We start from the raw sequence: 26,696 nt of genomic DNA, 5'->3' as shown, positions 1-26,696 counted from the left end.
ATCAATTAGTGACATGGGAGTTGCAGCAAGAAAAACAACGTTTGTGTTTACGCTTGTTGAATAAAGTCCCTAAGCACTGTTTAACCCACGTGATGGGTTTGCTGTTCTCCTTGGGCCCATTTGGAGTCCATACAACTTCAGAGTTTTCTGTCCAGCCCATGTGCTTTCCAGTGATAAGCAGTAAACAGATCCTGTGCATATCAAAGACAGATTGGGACCAACATTGCACTTGAACTATTAATATGAGTGTTATGTATTTTTGCTTCATATCTGAACAGCCCCAAAGTTCTGGCTGAAAAGGGGTACTTCCTTTATAATTCATAGGCTGCTCTGCAAGAACACATGCACATGGCAATCTAAGCTAACTATAATCTGTTACAGGCTGTTACTACACTAATCAAACCCAGAATCACTAAAATCTCTGAGATATTTTTTGTTTAATCATTTATTTCACATCTGGACCTAAATGAATCATAAACCCTAAGAATCTTTATTTCTCTCCATCTTGCCTTGCAACAAAAAAACAAGATGCATCCTCAAGTCTTCCATTAGATTAGTAATCACATTGTTTCCCTTCTCATCTTATCCTGTCACTTTGCCCAGTCTACTTTACTTTGCTCACTGGATGAATGAAAGCCCCCATCAGACACCTCATCAGAGTGCTTATTTGTTTCTGATGTTCTCTATGTGCACTCTTATGTTCCAGGTCCACCGTCACGTAGCCCATGTGAGTTATTACCTGTTGGAAAAGGTCACCCTGTGCAGGCTCTACAGAAGAGCTACACAGCTCTATCAGGTTGTGCGAGCCGTGGAACCACCATCCTCCCTCAGGAAGTTCACATCATCAACCTGCGCAGCAGCAACACAGAGGAAATGACAGAGAAACCTGAGGTAAGACTCTTATAAAGGAGGATGTAGTAGGTGAAGACCTTTAGATGCTCTGTGGAAGATTTAGAGACAAAATTTAGAGCCACATCAATACTTAGCATAATAATATTCACACAGCAAGTTAAAGATTCATAGATTCAAAGATTCAAAGATTCACTCATAGGATTTTTTTTAAACACATCCCTACTGCTTGGAATTAAATGCTTCCTTGATAGGCAGAGGTGAAAGGAGAGATTCAAGCTGGGATTCAGTCTCTAATCGGGTGAATCCATTAGCAATACACACCTCCAGCTTGCACAGTACTAGATAATATAAAATTCATTCACAGCAATATTAAGCATTATTAGCTTAATAGATTCAGTGTTAAGAAGATAACTTAGGACACTAAATGCAGAAATGTTATTGATTGAAAATTTTAAACCAAATTCTTTTTTCAACTATTCTGAACTATTTGTTCATTATAATAAATAATGAATAAACATGTTCATTAAAAAAAGTAAGATGTACAAAATGCATCCTTTCTTGAACCATATTCATACAAACCTGTATTTTCCAACTCTCTCAACCCCATCCATCAGAGAAAAAGGAGAACAAGCTACCGATGAATTTCACATAAAAACACATTTTCATTTTCCTATGAATCCATAGACACTTCTTTCCTGTGTTTTTAAAATGAGAAATACATTTTCTGTGTGTGTGGACCATCTTCCAACATAAATAAAGAAATGTCCAATGTGTCTTTTTTTGTTTTAGAATATATCTTAATAATAAGATTAGTATGTAGTTGGACATTGAAGAACCAGCTTATTCAGCTTTAACTGGCTCTGATGGAGAGGAATGAAAACATGTTCTGAACACTGCAGTCTGGGTGGGTTGTTAATAACCCCGTTGGATGGTTTGTGAGTGAAAGGGGAAGTTTGAGAAACAGAGAAAGGTGGGTGTGTGATCTCATTGTGACTATCAGATGAATTGATGTTGTAATCGCTGGACGGCCTTGTTGGCAGAGAGCTGTGCTGACTCGTGACATTTCAGAAGAAATGGCATCGTTTTTTGTGTTTCTGTTATTCTGCAGAGCCTGCATTTGGAGCCTGGACACACATTGGACACACACACACACACACACACACACACACACACACACACACACACACACACACACAGTGATCACAAAAAGTTGTCTAAAGATATGAGCAGTGAATTTACAGAGGAAAAAGTATAGGCTGGAAAAAGAAAGACTAGTCATCAACTTTCCTGTGTGCACACATCCCAAGAATAACAGCAGCAGGCCTCAAGTGAGGGGGCTCTCATTTAGTGGTTTTGTTCAGAGAAGAGTAGGGGAGAAAGAAGAGGAGGAAAAAGGAGTGTATATCTTGGCAAAATGGTTGCGGTTGTTAGGCACTATCAGCCACGCGGATCGAGGAGAGCCCTTTAATGTGCCTGAGTGCTGTGGGCCCTATGCTATTGAAATACAATATCAAACCCTGCTTGCATGCACAATTACAGCACAGCATGGCCTCTCTTAATATGAGCAGTGAGATTACAGCATTAGCAGACAACACTTTTCTCACAACAGAACCAAACAAAAATACTACTTTCTTCACAACTACATCAATATTGTCACCTGTTTTCCTCATCCTCTTGTAGGAGGTTTGTTTACCCAAACTTCCTCTTAAATACAGATGATTTATTATTGCTTAGGTGAGAAAAGTGGTGAAATGAAGAAGAGGTGGAATTGAAATTTGATGTTTTATTTTCTATAATTAAAAACGGGCCAGAAATCTCACCAGACTCATCTATGGGAGATTTCCGAAGGTTAAGCAATGTGTAATACCAATATTTCATGCTTTTTGGTTTTCATACTGTATCACATTTGTTTAGTCCTCAGCATGGGTGACTCTCTACATGTTTCTCCCTGTATCTGCAATGCTTTTCTCCCAAATATGTTCCAGTTGGTGGACTGGGACCCTAAATTGCCCCTTGGTGTGAATAAGTGTGTGCATGATGCCCAGAGATGGACTGGAATTCCATGCTGTGACCAGGATAAGGCGGTCATGTGGAAGATGGATGTAAAATAGTATAGAGAAATCTTTCAGTAATTAGGTAGCTAATTGCTCTATTCTACTGAAGTCTGTGCAGACAAGCATAGGTCACTAAACTTTTCTTTTGTTTTTTCTAAACCTTTTGTGAAGAACATCAATTAAACAGTTGAAGTAAGTTAATTTTTAAATCAAGTAAGCCATCCATAGTTTTCCAAGATTTTTTACAATGTACTTCTCAGATTTATGTTGTCTGATCGCTCTTGTCCAGATGAGGTATAGACATGTGTTTTTCACAGGTCATGTCATGTCATTGTGGCTTTGTTGTACAGTGAGAGCACTATGTCATTAATCAAATCTCCCACAGTGCTTCATTATTGAATAAGATGGCTGTCACTTTTAGGATTAGTTTGAGCTTTGTGACTTAGCAGTGCTTTATTAGTTTATGTGGTAAAAGCCATGACTCATTGGTATGACTCTAGTAAAACCTTTAACATGATTAGTCTTTGGTTTTGGTTGGCAGTGGAAAGAATTTGCTTTCTTTGCCTATGATTCCACTGTGGTGTGTTTGTGTTTGCAGCTTGGCAACAGGCCTATGGTTTTCCTTGCTGTGTATCACAAGGCCTGCAAATCACTGAGTGACTGAAGCAAACACTTGAACAGAGGCCAGCTCTCAGTTTGCTCAGTGCGTATGTAAGCAGGTATATCAGAGTTTAAACAGTGTTTATCATCACTCTGATGTCTGATTATAGAGCTTCCTTTTAGTGGAGAAAGTGCGATAACTGGAAATTTAACGTTAAATTTACTGGCAGACTGTAAGACATATGAGAGCTGATGTTGCATCAACAGAAATACCTGATACCAAGTCAATTCAAATTAGATACATAGATAGATAGATATATTTAATGCTGAGAATGTTTGAATGCTTCCATAAGTGGGACTGATGGGCATAGACACCAGTCCTCTTCCATTGGGAATGAATACTACAGGCCGCGCCTGCGTCGATGGAAAAGACAGGAGCAGCAACTATCAATAATATTTTTAGCCAAAGTTTCAACTATGATAAACACACCAGTGCTGCCATCAGGTATAAAGGCACAAATGAACATAAATCCCCAACCTGATTTCAGGCCAATTTAAACCATGTGTTTTCCATATATTGCCCTATAGCCATTTCTGTCATTGTTTTGTAGGAAAGAACACACAGCACACTGTGTACAGTAGGGATTATGGCGTGCTAGTGCTCTTCAACATGTGAGTTTTGTCTACATACTCTGACAGATAAGGCTGTTCCACTCAGCATGTGCCAAGTTTCAGGTATTTGGTATACTATGATACATTATTGTGCTTTCTGATTTAAATGAGAGATTGGGATACTAAAGAACAAAAGCCTGGGGATAACCCGTAGTGTACATACAAATCCGGAGTGGTTTAATCAATGTACTTAGATATACACATAATTATATATGGTACATATTCATGCACACATAATCTGTGAATTTTTATTTTTGTAAAGCTGCTTTGTGATGATGTACGTTGTTAAAAGTGCTATATAAATAAAATTGTACTGAATTGATAATCTAATCTTTACTACTGACCACAGGTCTGCGTCTTTGTTTCCTCTTCTTCTTGTTTTAAAAATATCCCAAACCAAACCAAAGTTTGCAGTTTCATTTATCACAATACCATATAGCAATTGCATCAATTCAGTACCATTTAACACAAGAATCAGACTCAGGTAGGAGGTGTAACCTACATTTTGAAGTTGGAGTGCAGCTACATTATAAACCATTTATGGTGTTACTTGTCCCAATAACAATTTTTGTTTTGAGGAGGGTTGTACATGAATGTGTATATTTTCAGCTATAAGCATCTTTTACTTGCTTCCATCATTCAAGTCGCAGGTTCAGTGCAAAAAAACTAATGATGAATATTTTGGACAGCAAACATATCTTGGCTGATTGAGGATATTTGGGGCAAGGGTAAAGTTTCATCTATAGCCACACTGTTCCTTCAAGGTCTTTTGTAGCTATGTGTTTCCTTTCCAAATTTTTTTCTATTCCCGTATACTTACTGTATTCTGCTTCAGGACGCCTGGCAACCGGGGTTAAGGTTAAACACAATGGTCTCCCAAAGGAGGCCAGTGACCTCTCATGACTGAACACTGCTGGGATGTTGTGAAATTCTCAAAAGGCACAAATTCCATTAATACAGTTTGTCACATTAGGCTCAGTTAATGTTATTGTAGTTTGATGTTTTCCGTAGCATTGTCTCGCTAAACGGACAGATTTCCTTTCTCTAGGGATTGATGACCCAGAACACACTTGCATGTCATGTGAAACTGTTTGTTCTTGACACGTTCGACTGTGATTGTGTGGCTGGGCTTTACACAACATTATTTGTGTTTTTACATGGTTTCCTCCTTCATCTCTGACTATTGGTTTTGGAACGAGTTCAGGAGTTCTCCATTCCTCTTTTGTGCATTCACTCACTCCAGTGACATTACAGTTATTAATTTATTCTTTCATCCAGAAAAACTTAAACCCAAGATACATTCCTTAAGAGTAGGAATGAGCTGAGCAGCTGGCAGTGCCAGGATTGTAGTAAGCACAGTTTCATATAGACTTGCATACGGAATTACGATATAAGAATTACGTGTATAAAGCAGATATAATTATAGTGAATTCTGTGACATGGTACTTGGGATGTGACAGTGATATTCTGCTCCTTCATGAATCAGAGACAAAGGAATTCCAAGCCTTGATTGCCTGTGTGCTTGACAAAGGTAGCTTGCATGTCTCGTCTTTACAGAAGCTAAAGTGGGGCAGAGCTGAATGTCAGGGTGGAATCAGAGATGGAACTGAAGGGCAGGTTGGAGTCAAGGATGAAGCTGAAATTCAGGGTGGAATGAGTTATGAAGCTTAAGGTGAGGGTGGAATTAGTGATGGAGCTGAATCAGGGATAGTGATAAAGGTCAGGCTTTTTAATCTCTCAAGGACATGTGGAAAAGGTAGATAGCAGCCTTGGCATTAATGACACCTACCTGAGATATAGGCACAGATGTGGCCATCTGGACACATACACACACGCAAACACACACTGTCCTTCTGTGGTACCGTGTGCACCTCCTAAAACCAGGGTCAGGTTTCTTGAGTCCAGGCGCCACTGGCCTTTATTAACAGATGCAGCAGATCCTTCAGGAGGTAAACAGTTCTGTGGCGTGCTGATTTAAAGCCTCCAAAGCCAAGGCCGAAAGCCTAGAAGAGGCTATAGGGTTACTGGCCGTCCCCTGGGCCGATCCACTCACTAATGTTCTCGAACCCATGACCTAATCAGCACAGTGTTACAGAGCTATACTCAGCCAGCAAAGCGTTTTTATCTTTAGATCATTTTAAATCCTGATTCAATTCTGAATATGTAGCATTGGTTACTGAGTACGCAGATTATTTTGGATGTTGTAAAAACTATTATTAATATGTCTCCTACAAGTTACATTACTGAATGAGATGTTGGTCTCTTTTTGGATTAGTGTGAGCTTTCTGAATTAGCAATGCTCTACTAGGTGTGTGATCAATGTCAATCTCTCTCTCTCTCTCTCGCTAACACACACACACCCACACAAACACACACAACCGCTTATGCACATTCATTTTAATTGTTACTTGCATGGTTACCCACATTTTGTAAAGTTTCCTGCCTCTCTATACCACTCTGTCGCTCTAAATGTCTTGTGTCTACCACCAACTGTTATTATTGTTGATGTGTTGTCTTGCCTTGCACAATCTCTGTGTTTTAAGTGTCCAACACCCTTCACCGTCTGGATCGGGAGGAATTTGTGGAGAGCACACAGAGCACAGGCCACTGCACTCTGTATGAAGTCTGAAGATCCATTTGTCTTTGTTTCAAATGGCTTGTTCCCTGTTTTTTTTGGAGCAAGCTCTGGATGAAGTCAGAACAGAGGTGACTTGGCGGTCTGGGGATTACTGGAAGACCTCTATCATTACTCTTTGGATTCCACCTGAAGCTGAGCTCTAAAGATATGAAGAGTTGTGTAATAGCAGCACGTACTAGCAGCAGTAATATAATAGTTTATTTAGCATTGTGTACTGAGCAAAAAGATTATTTAGCATGTTGTATTGAATTAGGAGGGTCTGTTTGTCTTTGAATCTTCTCCCACAATATTTCTTCACTGGAATGAAACATTGAATGCTTGGCACGCAGTATAAACATGATGAACTTACACCTTTAGTCACAAACTGCGGGGATGTTTAGAAAATTGAAGATTTTTCATTCTGTAGGACAGCGACATCATTAAAGTAGTTGTGTTCATTCAGTTTTTCCAGTGTTCTCAGTGTGAATACCTTCCAAAGCAGCAAAAGCAGAAGCAAAAATCAAAAGAAATAATTTTGTCTTTAATAGTTATAAAAATCTTTAGTTTTCTTAAAAACATACAAATAGACAGACACACACATACGTGCATGCATGCATGCATGCATGCATGCACAAGCATAATAGACTTCTATGTAGTGTTTTGATGCTTTTACAGGATGTTGTCATTTTATTCCTGATTGCTAGCAAGTCTCTGATTTAATGGGCATGCCCAGTACTCAGTGGGTAAGCAGAAAGAGGACAGGAAACAGGAAGTAGAACAGGAAGAGCAAAAAAAAAACTCTGCCCATACTGGTTAACATGATGAAGCTTGCGGAGACTCTGTGAAATTACTACAGTTTGAAAGGCAGGTTAGTCATGTTTTCATCTTACTTTCTGTACAGAAGCATCACACCCACACTCTCACACACAGATACACGGACAAACAAACACACACACTCGCGCACACACACACACACACACACACACACACACACACACACACACACACACACACAGCAGCTGCAAGGTGTCACAGTTTGCCCCCACATCCGCACTAAACTAACATCCCCATGTGAAAAGTCTTGGTGAGTCCAGCCCCCTCCCACTCACTGTCACACATGCACTCTCTGCCACACAGCACTTCCACACTTGCACCCATTCGTTTTCATTTTTACTGCACAACTTAAATGAATGGCTTCCTGCCCCTCTGTGCTTTCCCTCTCTCTCTCTCTCTCTCTCTCTCTCCCCCTCTCTCTCTGTGGCCATGCTTTCACTTTAATAAAGCAGAGGAAGGCCCAGCTGCGTGAGGGTGAACCTACAAGTTCCTGGCTTCTCTCCAGTCTCTTCGACTTTGCTGTGCAATTAAGTGAAACTGAACACCTGGCAGTGAGCGTGTGTATGTACTGCTCATACACTTTATGCCTAACAGCCTAATCACTCATGCTGACAGACGGCAGGCTTCTGTAATGCTCACATTCTGAGTCAGACTCTGTAGGCTGTCACGATGACTGTACTTGTTGCTATAATCTTTCAGACATTTCTTCACCAATCATTATAAAATGATACGGGAGAAACCCACAAATTCTTATCTACCAGTTCCTTACAGATCAGTAACCAGTTTCTGTTTTCAGATGCATTACAGTGTTGTATTAGTTTAAAATGATTAACCATTGTGGGTTTTACAGATTGTGGATCTTTTACTTTTTTTAATTCATCTGTACATAGCACAAAGACAGCATTATAAGTCTGTTATTACACACAATTGTATCAGGTTTTAGGATTATTATTGTAGTTACATTAGAAATGTAACTACCTCACACCATTATTTCAGACCATCACTACAATAAAATTCCTCCTTCCTTTTTCATCATTAATCATCAAAAACACCCTGCACTGTTAATGTCTTCTTAAAGATAGTCATGTAAATAGCCAGAAAGGGCCAAAGGTTTTACAAGTTTGTTCACAACTTTCCCTGGACACACTCTGGAGCAACTGTAATAAATCAATGAATCGGTTTGTATGAATCAGTGAATTGGTGTGTAAAGATCAGTGGTGTGTCAATGAATCAGTGAATCATTCAATTTCCTATCAGTTCCTTTATCCTCTCTTATTGCTATCTTTTATTTGCAACAGCTTCCAATGTGGAAGGGCAAAGGCTAACACGTTTCCCCTGACCCAAGTAAGGCTTAAAAAGTTTTTAAAATGCAGCTTGTTTAATATAATGGGAAGTTAGAGGAGAGCATTGACTGTCTGCGAACATCTTTGGCTACCGACAGTAAAATGAAAAACTTTCATTTACAACTAGAGACAACAGAGCCAGTCACGGTCACGTTGTCAGGACTCGCATATGGACTCGCAACATGGCAAGCATATGTTAATCAGTAGAGAGTCCAAGCACATCAAGTACCTAATAAAAATGACAAAGAACTAAAGAAAATACTTAATGCAATGATATTTATGTATATAATATATGAATTTCATAAAAACATAATATAATATAATATAATCCGTTTCTATATGGAACATTTAAAGCATTTATGTTAGCAGAGGTTTTTTTCTTCAGTTTTATCTCTATAGCACTCTTAACAGTAGACAAAGCAGCTTTACAAAAATACGGATGCAGATGTAGATTTGGATCCTTTTTTGCTTGCTTTTGGTCACGGGCTCTTGAATGAAAACTGACGTGTAGAAAGATGTGATGACGTTGGACGGTGTTTTGGAATGTGATGTTTGCAAGAGGGAGACTCTTGAGGAATGGTCTCTTTTAAAGAGAAGGAGTCTCTCAGCCACCTTATCTAAGGAGTGTGGAGAACGTGTTTTAATCACCCTCTTTACTTTGATCTCTTCCATCTGTTCCCTTCATCACAGTGCCTTCAGGATGCATAGAGGGCAAATGTGTGGCCTGAGCTCTCTGAATTTTGGATTTTTATTTAATAGATTCATAAAAGGTGTCTTTATTCTGCCCATGATAATGACAGCCTGTGTGTGTGTGTGTTTGTGTGTGTTTGTGTGTGTTTGTGTGTGTTTGTGTGCGTTTGTGTGTGTTTGTGTGTGTTTGTGTGCATTTGTGTGTGTGTGTGTGTGTGTGTGTGTGTGTGTGTTAAATTCATTGGGTAGGTAGTCTTGAAAGAACAAAGCAGTTATAGTCCGGCAGTAGACAGAGATAAGATGGTGAGTATTGGAGCAGAAAAGGATAAGAAACAAACCAGCATGTTGGCACGAGATCACAGCTGCGTTCATGTTAATTAACATGCCAGATGTATGCAGAAAGGACTGGATGTAAGTGGTGAATGGAGATACATGATAAAGTGAAAAAGAAGCTGTAATACAGTATGAGAGAAAGAGAGGAAAAGGAAGGATTGTAGGAGCAGACAAAGGGTGAAGCTGAAGGTGTTATGCATGTGTGTCGTTTTCACCTCATTCAAACGATGACATCACCTTCAGCTGCTTGCCTTCAGCTTGTCTCCATTTGTGTGTGTGTGTGTGTGTGTGTGTGTGTGTGTGTGTGTGTGTGTGTGTGTCTGTGTGTGTGTGTACATGTGTGTTTGGGGGTGTAGTTTTCTCCATTTAACTTTTCTAAAAGTTTAACAAGTTCAGGATTTTCTTGTGGCATTAATACAGCCATTACTCTCACTTTATTTTGCATTTAAATGAAGTGTATTTTATACAATTAAATAAAACTAAATAAGACCTTTTTATTTCTTCACTATTCACTATTTTAGAAAAGCCTGCTTATCAGTGCTAACCCTTAATAAAGGCAAGAAGCAGCTTACAAAATTTGCTTTACAAATGTGTTATTCAGGCAATTGTGTATTGAAATTAGCTACGTTGTGTTCTGTATCATTCCTGTGCTCTGTAAGGTTTCTTATTAATCAGGCTAACAATAGCATCCTATAGTTATCACTATAGTTTTTTTGTGCCACTGGTTCTATGTACATCATCCTTCTAAATTTTCTTGTTTAAATAAATTCTAATAAGATTCAATTTGATTCAATTCAATTTATTTGTGTAGCGCTTTTAACAGTTCATATTATCTCAAAGCAGAAACAGACTAACAATTTTAAGTTTAAAGTTTAAATTGAAGTTACTATATATCTACTACTAACGAACAATTTTCGCTAATTAGCAAGCCGAAGGTGACAGTCGCAAGGAAAATCTCCCTGAGATCATATGAGTAAGAAGACTTGAGAGGAACCAGGTTCAGATGGGAACCTCATCCTCATTTGGGTGACACTGGACAGTAAATAATGTAAATAACGATCTGCTCTGTCACTAGTGTTATGGATGTACAGTCCTTCTGTAGTCCAGCTGTGTCATACAGATAATATAGCTAGTTTTACTTTACTTTATTTTTTACTACATAATCGTTATATTTTTAAACCATCATTCAAACAGAGACAGTTTGCTATGAGAATATCCCCGACTTGAGAGAATACACTGTACCAAGACTGAGCAAACAGCATCTGGGACACATGGGTGATGTTCTAGTGAGAGAAGTGACTAAACTCTCTCTGACTTTTAGCGGTGTGGTTCCATTTCTGTATCTCTTAACCTTCTGCTACTGTCCTTTCCATGCACTTTGGATTGCTGGATGTTATCAGGTCTTTCCTGCTGGTGTCATTTCCCCTTCTGGAGTTGCAAAAACAAGTGTTCGGTATCTATTTTTTAACAAACAAGTGAAATTCCTTTTAGCGACAGCACAGCAAAAAGAGAAGAGGCCCGAGCTGTTATCCACAGCTGAAAATAAACAAGGCCTGGCGGAGCTGTAATCTCCCTCGCAGGCCGTATTTGTCTAATCAATTTAGCGAAAGGCAAACATCAAACAGCAGCTCTTGGCTGTTTGGCTGAGAGAATGATTGAGTTATCAGGTGGAATTTTCTGATAGAGAGGTGGGAGGTGTGACATGGCTGAATTAAGGGCAGAAAAGCTGATACCTCAGGCACAAATGACGTTGAGCTGCTGAAGCTAAGCAATGTCTGCTTTACCTCAAACACACACAACACACACACAATGCTGTTAATACTCTTATTATATCAGATTTTTCTTCTTCTTTTTCTTTTTCTTCTTAGTTCTTCTTCTTCACGTTACTATATTTGTATGAATTGGGATGTTTTTGCTCTGTACAAAGACACACAGAATCCTTAACCCAAACTCACCAAATCCAATATCAGATCTAAAGCTTAACCTTAAGCCCCAAAGCCCCAAACCTTACATTCTAATATAAACTTAATACTATGATCCATGTGAAACGTAATTAAATATTTGACTGAGATGTACAGAGACATAGACAGCCATAAAGACAGAGAGAGACCGAGGGAGATAGACATGTTTATCAAGGAAAATCTGATTTAATGAGGCCAGGTTCATGTGTACACAGATAATGTCAGGAGACTCAAAACAATGAGTACAGATACACACACACACACACACACACACACACACACACACACACACACACAAACAATATGTTATGGTTATGGGTCTGCCTCTGGGCTCCGGGAGGGCAGTGCACTGATCTGATGAGGTAGATTATGGCTGTATTCACGATGAGGGTCTATGGCGTGTGTGTGTGTGTGTGAGAGAGTTTGCCTGGAGGCAGACTGATTGCTATCACAGCGTCATAAGGCTTCATAGCTTCAGATCACTGAATAGCGCGATAGGATCATTCAATGGGCTTTTTTTCTCTCTCTCCCCTTTTCTCTTTCTTCACCGCTGTAAAGAGACCTTCTTTATTCCACCTCAGTCATCCAGAAAGAACCAAGATGCCATCTTTCACTCACGCACAAAATGGGTCAGAACAGAGAAACCATCTCTCAAAGACACACAAACAAACTCAAAGCCAGAATTTTCAATTATGAAACTGTTTTTCATTATCAGGTTTTTCTTTTTTTGCAGCTTTATATATAATGTAAGTATATAAACATATGTATACTTCATATATGCAGGCAAATATCACCGCACACCCTTCATGCACTAGCCATCAGCTGTTTCAGCTATTTACTATTCTCACTGTGAATTTTGTTAGGAACACCATACTACTGGGTAAGGCTTCTTTTTACTCTCAGCAGTCTCGATTCTCTGTCTCAAAACATTTCTTTGAGGTTCTGGTCCATGTTGATATGCTTGTATCACTCAGTTCCTTAAGATTTGTCAGGCACATCTTTCATCTCTCCTTCTGCATCATCTTGATGGTGTTCTACTGGATTTATATCCAGTGACTGGGAAGACCAGTGAAAAACTTTAATCTCATTATCACCATTATGAAACAAGCTTGAGACGGCTTTTGTTCTGTGACCTGGTGCATTATTATGCTGGAAGTAGCCATTAGAAGATGGAAAACTGTTCCCATGTAAAGATAAACATGACCAGGGACAATACTCAAAAAGACTGTGGCATATATGATGATTGATTGGTATTAACCAATCAAAGTGTGCCAAGGAAACATTCCAGCCTGGACTGTTCACACAATGCTGTTGGTGCCAAATTCTGACCCTATCATACGTGTGCTTCAGCTGAAATGAAGATTCATCCGATAGGGTTATGTTTTTCCAGTCTTCAGCTGTAAAGATTTGTTACCTTGTGTCCACTGCAGTGTTTGCTTTCTGTTTTTGGCTGACAGAAGTGGAACCTGATGTGATTTTCTCCTGTTGTAGTCCACCCATCTCAAGGTTTCTTGTGTTGCACATTCTGAGACGCATTTCTGCTCACCACAATTGTACATCTGTGATCATCTCAGTTACTGCAGCCTTTCAGTCGGCTTGAGCCGGCCTGGCTATTCTCTGTTGGTTTCTCTATTCAGCATGGAGTTGAAGAGTCCATAGAACTGCTACTCACTGGATGTGTTTTATGTATTTTCACCATTCTGAGTAAACTCTAGAAAATGTTTTGTGTGAAAATTCAGAGATCAGCACTTATGGAAATGCTTAAACAAGCTCACCTGACACCAACAATAATACCACAGTCAACATCACTGAAATCAGCTGCTGCTGCCACACGATTGACTGATTAGATAATTGCATGCGTGATTAGGTGTACAAGTGTTCCTAATAAAGTGCTTGCTCAGTGTATATCTCTATCCTGAAACATTTACACTTGTGTTAATATGCCATATTATTAACCATCTACAGCATTATCATTTTTATACAATAACAATATACTAACATTTATAATGGTTCTGATTTAATACATGTTATAACAGAAACTCACGAATGCTCAAAAGAAATAATCAATCAATCTGTTATTGCTGTTATATGATAGGAATAAAATACCTCAGAATATCTGGAAATGAATGAATTTCAGGGTGGTATTGGCTCTCTGTTTTGAGCTGGACCGCATCACACCACCCTGTAGTTCAGTATTTTTCTTTAGCAGTACTGTATATGAGCGGTTTATTTCTTACTTGTTCTTTAGTACAGTATGATGTAGAGCTGAACACAACATTACAAAGACATTCTGTCAGGCAATTCCTGTCGAGCCATTTCCTCTCCACAGTGACAAAAAACTAGAAACATTTGGCGGAATCTCTTCTCCAATACTTTCCTTAACATCCATTTCCCCGTGGTTTTCTGAACACTGCCAAACATGCTGCTTCCCTGAGTTTTCACTTTACTAGGAACCAGTTCTTGCTCTTTTTGTTTCGTAGTTTCTTATTTGTCTTGGGTTTAATTTGTCTTCTATTATGTTGTTCCGCTGCCAGTCGGCTAGATGTTTCGCTCGACTAGCGTTAGCAAGAGGCAAATTTGACATTATGAGTTTTTCCTGGAATCTGCAAGTGCCGTGGGTCAAATAATGGAACCTTGTCAACAGAGGAAATACCCATGTACAGCAGGACGTGAAAGCTAGCGGCTGTTAGAGTTTAGAGAGAGAGATTTATTATTAAATTTTCACAGGAGAGAGATACATAAGGTTGATGTTTCTCTACTGGCCATATTTAAAAGAATCTGTGATATTTAACACGTAGTGCTTGTTTTCTTTACTTGTCAATATATGATCTCTCTCAGACTGTGTGTTGTTAAACCTGAGTTAACCACAGATGAGCAGTCATTTTCTCTGGAAGTGGACGACTGAGTGCTCTGACTGCTGGCATCAGTCTCAAATTAATCTAAAAAAAAATTATTTAATTTTAAATTGTCGAACAGAAAAATTGAAGTTATTAACACAGCTCAGAATTTTAGCCTTGTTTCTGGTCCAGATAAAACCTTATGATAGTCAGGAGAATGGCACTGTTGCTGATTACTGTAAATACGGGTAAAATATAGTGACATATATGGCAAGTATTTATGCTGAATAAAAGAAAGAAAATATGTTTAGATCAGATTTATGAGAGGATATTACTTTTAGTTCACAGATAATATTGAGTTTCTCATCACAACAGAAGTTTAATAATTGCTCTTTTCATATATGTAGAGTGTGTCCGCAACTCATATAGTGTTAACATGAACATTTTCAAATCTTCATATGTGCTCTGATGGGAAGAAATAACTCTAGTTATAACTAACATGATTTAAGCATGTATGTTAGAATAGTGCAGCTGGACACATCACTACCCTACTACTCTACTGACCTGGGTTCAACCCTGTGCGGTTGTGAGTGATTTTATACAGAGCCTTGAAAATACATGATCAAATTTTGTTGGATTTATAAACACAATTTGTATTTATGTAACACAATTCATTACGTAGATTCAGTGCACTGAATCGAATCAAGAAAATTCAATCAAGCTTTTTTCTCCCTGGTCTAGCCACAGCTTATTTTGTAATATAAATGCACATTGTATTGTTAGGGCTAGGTATTATCTAGATTGATGAGAATTATGCATAAAACAAACAAACAAACAAACAAACATAAATAAATAAATAAATAAATAAATAAATAAAACATGAATATTGTATTAATTAGAGAAACACGGAACAGTATATAACTGAAAAAATGATACAGAAGGGTAAACACTTCTTATTGGAACTGGAACGCTGCTTGCAGAGACATTAAACAGGAATGCAAAATTAAACAGGAATGCAAGGTTACACTTGTAGAGTTTGGGTGCTTTTACTTCGCGTGTTATATTGATTTGTCTCGTCTCGGTAAATTAAGGGATTTGTGACTGCAGCTGTTTGGCTGTTGTTTCGGCGCAACTTGATCAGCCCAGACAAGCGAGACAAACTTCCACGTCTCACCTTTCAGACAGCGTTTAATGGCACAGCCTGCAAAATACAGCAGATACTCATACCTTCCCATGCCTATCCGTCTATCTTCCATCCGTCTCTCTCTCTCTCTCTCTCTCTCTCTCTCTCTCTCTCTCTCTCTCTCTCTCTCTCTTCCACTCTCTCTCTGGCTTGTGTCTACTACTTAACACCCTCTTTCATCCATCACACCTGCCACACACACAGATCTGCTGGTGAGAAACCTTTAATACTAGTAGTGTGGCACATTGGTCAAATGGGTTAAAAAATACAGGGGTTGAAGTGTTGTGAGAGGTGGGTTTTGGCTTAGCCTTGTTTGTTGTGGAAAATCTTAAAGGTCATTTTGTGAAGATATGAAAACTCTACCATGTGAATTCTTTGGGATGCATTTATTGAATTTATTATATAGCCAACTTGAAAGCCCTAAAAATACTCAAACACTGCACACCCACCTTAGGTCAAATCAGGTCAAGAAGCTTTTATTGTCATTTCGATCATATATAGCTGGTGCACTACACAGTTAAATGAATCCAGACCATGGTGCTACATTAAACCACACAAAACCTAGGATCCTGGTGTTGTGAGGCAGTGGCAATATGGATCATGAATTATAACTTTCTAAATAATTAAAAACTATTAAAATAGAGTGTAAATTAAATGTTAAATAATATTAATATAATATTATATAGACATTATATATTAATTATTATATAGTTCATAAAATCTCTAAAAAAGGACAGTTAACAGATCTGTTTTTAGTGCAGAACATGTTTTATTTCTTTAGAAGCACTTTCTGTATAAATCAGCTCAAAAGACCTCAGTAAATTAAGCATAAACCCATTCATCTTGATTTGTATATTACTGTAGCACCATTTCATATCACTGTATAGTATTTTTTCTTTTTGTCAATATGTGAACGCAGCATTTGATCTAGTCAAGACTTCTACATCAGGGCTCCTCTGGCAGCTGTGATTGTGTGTGAGTGTGTTTGAGTGAAAAAGAGAAAGTTAATCCCTTGACCTCCCCAAAGCTGCCGCCTGGTCCAGATTTACGTACCTCATTGTTGTAACTACATACCTTTCATATTCGTTTTGCTGTTAAATTAGTATAATTCAACATGCTTTAAGTTGAATAACTGAGTAATAAGGATGGAGTTTAAGGGGTTAAAGAGGATGAGGGAGAGACGGGAGAGAGAGTAAATGAGAGCATGTTGCTGGTTGGGTGGAATGTGGTTTACTCTCAGTAATCCTTATACGAGGATGAGATCAGCTGTATCATGACTAAGAAATGGGGATTAGGCCCCATCATTAAGCTCTCCTCTGAGAGTGTATGTTGATGGATCGAGTTAATTGGCCCGGTGTGAGCTGTTGAGCTCATCTGTGACTCTAGTCATCAGGAAAGTGTTAAATAGGTGTGTGTGTGTGTGTGGTAATTTGCTTCTCACCTTCCAGTTGGATCGGCCCTTCAATACTGAGTGTGCGTTCACTGCTTCTGACTCATACTGAGGAACTGTGGAGTTTTTCAGTATGAAGTTTCTGCTTAAGATTCTGCTTAAGTTTCTCTCTCTCTCTCTCTCTCCCTCTCTCTCTTTTTCTCTTTCTCTCTCGCTGTGTGTGTCTGTCTGTATCTCTCTTTGTGTCTTTATCTCTCTCTCTAATACAAGGAGCTTGATATATGTTGTATACAAGTCTGTCTCTATGTATGTCAGTCCGTATGATTGTCTAACTAAATGTCTTTGTCTGTTGCTTTGTCTGCTTTTCTATTTGAGTGTATATCTGTTTGTCTGCTTGTATGTCTGTCAGTCTGTCTGCTTTATCTGTCTGTCAGTTTGTCTGTCTTTTCTCTAACTGTTTTCCTGGCTGTCTACTGTGTTTGTAGAAAAATGGCTGCTTTCCTAATTTTTTAGATTTTTAGATTTTTAGTTTGTTCCCCACAGTTTAGTAGAGAGTGTGTAACCTAAACCAAGAACCTTTAGCTATTAAAAGAATCCTTTTTTGAGGATTTTTAACAGTATAATTTGTTCATTTTAGATTAGATTCAACTTGATTGTCATTGTGCAGAGTACAAGTACAGAGCCAATGAAATGCAGTTTGTATCTAACCAGAAATGCAAATACAAATGTATATAAATAAATATAAGTAATATAATATAACATGTATATGTGTTGTGTTGGATTCCTGCAGTTTATGGCTAACCCTCTCCTTTTTCTCATTTCCTCTCATTCTACTCATTCCTAAGACTTTTGCCACTTCTATTTCTCCCCTTTCTTTAAGAGCTGAGATCAGTTTTGTGAGTCATGGTTGTTTTTTTGTATTCCCGGAGCAGAACCTCTATAGGAGGCTTACTGACATCATGTGCTTATCACACATTTTCCACTTATGACAAGAGGAGACGAGAGGAAAAAGTCATCAAGTGAAAAAAAGAAAGGAGCAAAGTGCTTAGGGAGGCCTTCTTGTGTGTGTGTGTGTGTGTGTGTGTGTGTGTGTGTGTGTATTCTGCATCTGCCAAGCTCTCCCTGTGATAAGCACTCAGTAATTTGTTCCATTTGTTCCTCTTCGAAGGCCTCTCTCTCTCTCTCTCTCTCTCTCTCTCTCTCTCTCTCTCTCTCTCTCTCTCTCTCTCTCTCTCTCTCTCTCTCTCTCTCTCTCTCTCTCTCACACACACTCTCTCTCGCTCTCTCTCTCTCTCACACACACTCTCTCTTGCTCTCTCTCTCTCTCTCTCTCTCTCTCTCTCGCTCTCTCTCTCTCTCACACACACTCTCTCTTGCTCTCTCTCTCTCTCTCTATCTCTCTATCTATCTATCTCTCTCTCTTTCTTTCTGTGTTGATTTTTGCGGTATTTACATTAGCATATTGCTTTCTCCTTTCACACACACACACACACACACACACACACACACACACACACACACGCACACACATGCACACACACATATATTATATTAAAATAGCCCAGCAGAGTCTTCAGTACTGTTTTCACTTTGTATTCATTCAAAAATACAAATATGACCTTAATTAATGTTTGGCTGATGAAAAGAGTTTATTTTTAAGATTCACCTCATTTGGCTGATATGTTTATCTAAAGTATCTTACAGCTGAGACAGGATACAACTGAGCAGTTATGGTTTAATGTGTTGAAGAGGTACAGAAATCAAGTTTCATCAGACCAGGCTTCATTTTGCTGGTCTTTAACTGTCCATTTTAGTGATCTTGTCCCCACTATAGCCTCAGCTTTCTGTTCCTTGATGTGTTCTCCTGCTGTTATAGCCTATCAACCTCAAGGATTGACATGCTGAGCATACTGAGTTGGTTTGATGCTCACCACAGTGGTATCGAATTATTAGCTGAGTTACTGGAGCCTTTTTGGGCCATCCTCCTGGTGTTCACTCACAAACAATATGTTTCCGTTGACAGAACTGCTTCTTACTGCACATTTTACATTGCACCTTTCTGAGTAAACTCTAGAGACTGTCGGGTTTGGAAATCCCCGGAGATCTGCAGTATTGTTTGGAACCAGCGAACAAGCCACGGAGATCTTTTTTTTTTCGTTCTGAAGGTTGTCTATATCTGTATATCTATATCTATATGAGTTTATGCATTACACTACTGCTCGATAATTGGCTGATTAGAAAACTGCATGAATCAGTAGGTGTACAGGTGTTTCTAATAAAGTGTTTGAGTATCTAAGCATTTGCTCATAAATGTGACTCACGTATGTATAACAATTGTATACTATTAGTTCCTTTAACCCCAGAGTTGTAATTTTTTTTTTTTTACAACTATTTGTTTTTTGCTAGCTGATGCAGTGTTAGTTTAGCAGCACTTATCTCACTGTTGTGCTTGGATTGTGTTTTTCTTCTTTTATGAGTCACTTTGGCCAAACAAATACATGTGAATAAAGGGAACTGCGATCTCTGATGTGATTGAGTGCTAGGGAAGAGTTAGTGCATTCTCTGAGGAGATACAGATCTACAGGATGAAGTGTGCAAGACAGCACACAGATTTCTTTGTGCATGAATTGTGATGATACAAAACTAAAAATAAACATGTTTTTGTTTGTAGCATGTAGAGCATATTTGTCAGGGTTATCTGATTAATTTGATTTAGATTAAGAAGGCTTTTGTGATGGTTTCCTTAGGGGTGTGTGTGTATATGAAGCTGACTGTCTTCATGGGTCTAGGCAAGTTTAATACTTTATGTTCAGTTAAATATTCCCACACGTAGTCGAAAGAAATCCATCTACTAAGTTGAGCTGTTTGTTTCTCTGGGGCTGAGATTGCCAATAACACACAGGCTGCTGCTAATCTTAGCTGGTTTGTTGTGGTGTGTGTTTGGGTGATGATGAGAAGAAGAAAATCCCAGTGTGTTGGCTTTCATCTTTTCAGCTCAACAGACTTAGTTTGGTTCCTGAATCTCTTGCTTTGAGTTGGAGACCACGCTGATCTAATCGGTCCAAGCAGCAAGCTCAGCAGAAAAACGGCAGCGTGTGGTACGAGGGGTTTCTTTTTAAAACAGTTTCTAACAAAAGAGCCAGTGTGTGAAAGTTCAAACGCCAGTGCAGCCCACACTTTATTTCGGTCTTCCAAACAACATTGCTCTCTGGCAGTCACTGTGACGATATCAGGATTGAGTTTGTGTAAACAGCAACAACAAAAAAAAATCTGTGATAAAGAACGACAAAAGGTCTGTGGTAATGACATGGGAACGATCAACACTGCAAGCCTTCTTGTCTAAACATGTGAAATTAAGTAGAAAAGAGAAGAAAGCCTCATTTATGTTAGTTTAGGTTAAGGGTTATTGGGTGGGGGGGCGGGGGGATTATTTATGTTATTACCAAGGACAGATATCATTTTGATCCTGTATGAGAACAGAGCTCTGTTACTGCAAACCTGGAAATAGAAATGGCTGTATTATTAATGTGTCACATGATGCCGGATGTGATGTGTTCATTTTGTAATTACTCAGATATATTTATGTAATAATCCCTTCAGAATCACATTGCAGATGATCTTTGGGTAAAAATAATCCAGCTCAAACAGTGCTTCAGATGTAAGACCCCACGTGTTCTTCCTGTCTTTTATAAATCACTTCTTTGTCTTGTCACATTGCTCTGTTATGCATCTTCTCTTCATGTGTCTGTTCTTTCTTCCTGTCCAGAACTTTGATTTAACTCTCATCTCCTTTGTCTCTAGGTGGCATTACACCTGTGTCCCATCCACTCCCTATCCGTGCACCAAAAGCCTCTGGTCTTTGTGCTTAACTCACCCAAACCGTTCCAGTGGAGGATCCATGCAAACAACCTGGCTCCTGGAATTAAAAGGATCTTCTACGTGAGTTAAAATTCACCTTCCTTTTTTTTTTTTGGCTTATTTGCTATATCCATCTTTTCCTCTGCATGCTGAATATTTACCAGCAGCTCTTTCCAGGACAACACAGAACGGAGTCTCTAACACTCGGCTCTTTTAACGCAAGCACACTCTTTCCCCAAAAACACATTCCTAACACCTGCCAGCCATCTTTCCACTCGCTGAAAGCTGCATTCAGGTGAATGTCTCGAGAGGAAAACACACAGACAGATACACAGATACATAAGCACCTACACATGACACCGTGCCAAGGTAACCATCCATCTCAGACAGATGCTTGTTGTTCGCCTGATTGCGTCTGGCTGTTGCTCACAGGTTGGTTTTGATTTGCCACAGTTTGCGGAGAATAACTCCACTTGGCATTTGGTGGTGGATAACTAATATGGTGTTGTGGAAGATAGCTTAGCTCAGTGCTGAGGTTTAGTTTGTTAGCCACAGTTACGTTCCATCTCCCTTCATCGTGCTAAATGTATTTATTTATTTTTTTTTTTCTTTCTAGTTCACCTCACAGCTGGAAAGAATCACAGTGGTGCTACTAATAAAGAACGTTTAAGGAGAAACACCCCAAACTGCATTGTGTTTTTTGCTACCTTGGCGTGACACTGAAATTTCCATTACAGACAGCCTAAACACTTTCACAACCTGAATGTAAAGATCTTGCTTGTGTCTTCATCTAAAGAAACCACTTTTCAATCATTTTGGATAATTGGATATTTGGATTTTCTGACATATCAGCCATCCTGGGTTTTTATCAGTGGCACAGTATATATATATTCCAGTGATCCTATTAACCTAATTCTGTACTCTTCTGTCCAAAATGGCATCATGACCAGATTCTTTCCTGATGGAGGGAGTACGAAAAAGCTTTTAGGTGATTTTGAGGTAAATATCTTTTAAATATCCAACCATACTTAGTCACTAAATCAGCTGTCCCAGTATGGAAAACTTGAAATGTAAATAGACCTAACACAAAGTTTGGGCCTTAGCTTTCCTATTACCCAGAAGAAAAAATAACTTATCTTTCTTTATGTTCTTTTAATTCCTGATGGATTCTGGCAAAAGTTTTCAAGTAGCTGGCAGGTTGTGTGAAATAATCATTTTCTGATGCACCTTAGCATTACACCATAGCATTGCTTCAGAATGTAGCATTGAGAGTTTGTATTATTTCCATATGTGGCAATGTGCTCTGCTCAGCCGCCTCTTTTATGGACGAAGTTCAACTTGCTTGGAAAACTGGAACCGATACACAACACACACATGCAAACTTATGCAATATGCAGAAATTCCTTGTGAATATCTTCACTAATGACCACTGACCAGAGGTGACCAGAGGTCGAACACAATTATAACATAGTACTTATTAGCTTTCCACCACTAAGATTCATATTAATAGATGACGCAGGTTTTGTCGGAAGTCGGACCTATAGAGACGATTGACAGCAACATCGACCAGCTGACTGTGTATATTTGTGGCAAATGGATGTGGAGTGTATTTCTTCAAGCCCAGAACGGGACGCTCACTTCAGAAAGCATATCCGGCATAAAATCTGTGCCAAATTAAACTAACTACCCCTTACTGGAGCAGCCGATAGAATTGGGGGGAAAACCTAATCTGGGTTCTGTACCTAATTTGTACATAAGACCTGCTGCTGTAATCATAGCGATTGTCCTGTAGTCCTCCCAGAACACTTATTCACAACATACTTATACTGAGCATCTTATCAACACTGTTTCACTTTATTTTGTACATTTGCAGAATGTAATCTAGAAATATAATCACACTATTCACTATCACCAAAAGGGAATGTGTTCTCTTTTTAGTCTAGTTCTTCCTTCGCTACTTCCACTTCTGGCTTGCTCATTAGGGATCTAAATCTATTTTCTGTAAAAATCTGCTTTTGTGGAAATGTCTTATTAAAATCCATATACAAATGAAAACCAATATGTGGTTTTATGTGTAAATAGTATTTCTATTTCGAACACGCTGTGATTTGCTGCATCATGGGAGATACAATTCAGCTCTAACTGCAGCTATGCAGGGCGTGTTCCAATTGTGTTTCTGTTTTATCCCATTTCCTGAGGTTCGGTGGTACTAAGAAATGTTTCCATTTCCAGCCCAAGGGATTCTCGGTAATTACACGGATACATGCACGTGCACAATGCCCTGGCTCTATATCGTATTCCTGGATGAATGTGGTTACACGCGCGCATTGAGTGTACCTGATCTGTGTGCTTTGGCAGTCAGAATTGTTTTGACAGTTGGAGGGAAAGGGCGAGCATTAGCTGTCTGCTCAGTAACGCTTAAATAAGTCTATCATGATATTGTTCATGTGAACAAGTTGTTCTTTTTTTTGGCGTCCAGGTGATCCATCAGATTGTTGATGGTGGAGATATGACCCATAAGGCTTTATTCACTTGGGGATTCCTACTAAATATATAATAAGGAACAGCTTATCTTCTACTCGTGTGTCATTGCTTTACTTTATTCTTCTCTGCCCTCTGGCCTTCCTGAGATCTTGGCATGAGTTTGTACCCCAGAGTGTGAAGATGACATCACCACACACACACACACACACACACACACACACACACACACACACACACACACACACACACACACACACACACAGATATCTCACCAAGCTTCAGCTTTAGCATGTAATCATCTAGGACAGTGACCTCATATACACTTCAAGGAAAGGATACCTAGAAGTTTCCACCAAATATCCCTTTCTTTATTTCTCTCGCATGCACTCAACATGCACACACTCAGTACTTTGCACACAGTCAGTACTTTAACACGTCTGTCTAGCAAACATCTAAGTTATTAACATTCTGGAGTCAAAGCTTGCTGGTGATCTAAAATTTGAGAGGAAGAGAGAAAGTTAACGTTTATGACTTATGCAGTACCTTATTGAAAAGGGCTGGTTGTTAAGGATTAACACCATACACCCTTGCAAATGCCCCTGGAGACCTTCTGTTGTTTTTTAGCAGGGTGTTTTTTTTTTTTTGTTTCAACATCTGGCTAATCTCTACCAGTCCTCATTTAGAGGTTCTAGCCCACAGAGGCCCAGAGTCTCAGACAGGCGGCCTGGAGCCCGTACAGGACTGGTGAGCACGATGTTGGTGTTGGCTGCCACAATTGCCTCTAGAAGAAATGCTGGAAAATGCAGACCTCACTGTAAAACACGCTTCACAGACTATCCTGTCTGTTGGGATATAGGCGTAGACATTGAAATTGTACCGAAATGAATATTATCCAGGTTAAATGAGATATGCAGAGGGTTTCAGAGAGCTGAATATAGACCTGGGTGGATTTATTATGTTTATGTGATGTTGTGTTGTATGGCATTACCGTTTAAAACGTTTGATCGAAATAATGTCTTTGGCATTGTTTTATGAGCAACATTTGGCTGATTGATGTGTTTCTCTTTTTGTGTTTGCCAAGTCACTGTTTGCTTGATTTGCATTGCTGAGAGGACATAGTTAATTGAAACCATTGGCGCCAATATCAGTTTTGCAATGGATGTTAGTCCTTTTGTAGTGCTTGCACATAGATGGTGTTGTTTACTACTACTCTGTAAGCCATGGCCTGAATCCGTGCCAGTGACATCATTAATCCTTTTAGTGAAGTGAGCACAGCAAATCACGTACAAATATATTCACGCCATTTGTCTCTCCAACTTGTTGGGGGATGTTTGTCACAACCCAAAACGTTTACATCTGGACTAAAGCACATTATCATCTTAGCAAGACGTTCGTGCTTTCTTAAGATTACTGCTTGGCTATAATTGATATAAACCATTTGGCCTGGCGTCTCCACTTTTCTTGCACATATGGCAGTAATATATAGATGCTGATAGGCAGAATCCAGGAGACCCCTGAGAAATATGTGCTTTTAAAGGTGTAGAGTATGTAGGTTTCCCAGTCCCAGATTTTCTGTTGTTTTTTTCTGCCATAAGACCTGGTTAATGACTCAGTTAAAGTCTACTCAGTTAATGACATTGAGCTTGAAGAGTGGTTGCAGGAAAAAATGCAAAACATGCATCCTGTTTTCTGTCTTATACACTAAGATTTAGATCCAGTGGGAGTGTCCTAAATCCAATGTGTCTGCAAATCTCTCTTCATAGCAAGAAAGTGAGAAGAGTTTTTTGTGAACTGCAAACACAAAATTTTAGACTCGGTTGACTGGTACTGTTTTAATTAACTAATTGTAACATGCATTCTGTATAGATTCCTAAAACCCAGTGTAAAAGCTATTGATTTGTGGCTGGTGGTCCAATAGCTTAAATGAATATTGTTGACATGACAAATTCAGGTGAAGTTTCATGCTGTTTTAGCTGCTTTTCTGAATGTTTGAGGGAACGGCTTGCAGAAATGTGTATCTCTGTGACCCTCAGCTTCATGCTGAACCCCTGAAGAATGAACAGCTGCAGTGTACCTTCCTGAAGGCGTGGTGTAATATTTCATAGGGTCGTATTTCATACTTGGAGCTCAATGTAGAACTGCCAGATATCAGCTGTACTCACTCCATCAGCACAAACACATGAAAACACACATCCTTGCCTGGCCTGCATGGTGTGATTGCACACTGGCTTTGCTAGGTTTGATAATTCCTGTCTGGACGAGGCAGAAGGTATCGTATTGTATGAGGCCAGCTAGGACGATGCGAAGTTTCCGCTCACCTTTTCAGACGTTAACCATGAGTCAGAGGCCCCAGAGAGCAAATGTTGGACTTTAGCTCAGAGCGCAAAGCTAGCCCAGTACTAAACTGTTGTTTGGAACTGTTTACTGCCAGAAAAGGGACAAACAGTTTGATTTATGCAATAGCATAAGCTTGCAGAGAGACATTAGACTCCATGGTCCAGGGGAGACCGTCAGAATTCACAAGTACACTTCATAACCAAAAGCGTTAAAGATTTTGTGCACTGTTTGCAAATATCCTGTTTTTCTCAGTGTCTTAAAACTGAAGAGGTATTCAATTTCAGTCACACATCCTACAACAGCATTTTATCTATTTTCTATTTAGTTTACAGCTCCTCAAGAACTGGCTCAGTTATGGGCAAGTTTGTAAAAGGGACATAATGTGAAATAAAGTTCACTGGGTTGCAACCTTATGTGAACGTTGTGGAGTAAGTGTTAATTTGAGGCAGGAAAAAGGGATCATTGTAGCTTTTATAGCCTCAGGTAGTTACCGCCTATGGAGAGAGACTGGAGCTAAAGCACACGCCACTAATTGTGCGCAATAAAGAGGAGGTGCAGCTTAAATCACATAGCTGCTAACCTCAGTCAGATGAGTTACACCACATCATTCACAGATGTGTTAGTGCTGCAGGTGTTTTGTTATGACTGATG

General features: G+C 39.1%; 1 protein-coding gene across 2 annotated transcripts in view; it reads left to right on the top strand.

The window, feature by feature from the left end:
- tgfbr3 (transforming growth factor, beta receptor III) overlaps positions 1-26,696 on the top strand; it is a 91,230-nt gene that overhangs the window by 29,267 nt on the left and 35,267 nt on the right. For both annotated transcript variants that reach the window (XM_060867805.1, XM_060867804.1), the window contains exons 3-4: positions 707-891; positions 21,168-21,305. In XM_060867805.1, coding sequence (XP_060723788.1) covers positions 707-891; positions 21,168-21,305 — 323 coding nt within the window. The remainder of the gene's footprint in view (positions 1-706; positions 892-21,167; positions 21,306-26,696) is intronic.

The sequence above is a fragment of the Tachysurus vachellii genome, chromosome 4, assembly GCF_030014155.1.
Source record: "Tachysurus vachellii isolate PV-2020 chromosome 4, HZAU_Pvac_v1, whole genome shotgun sequence".
Taxonomy (NCBI): Eukaryota; Metazoa; Chordata; class Actinopteri; order Siluriformes; family Bagridae; genus Tachysurus; species Tachysurus vachellii.
The sequence above is the reverse complement of the archived record's forward strand: the minus strand, read 5'-3'. Positions and strand labels throughout refer to the sequence as shown.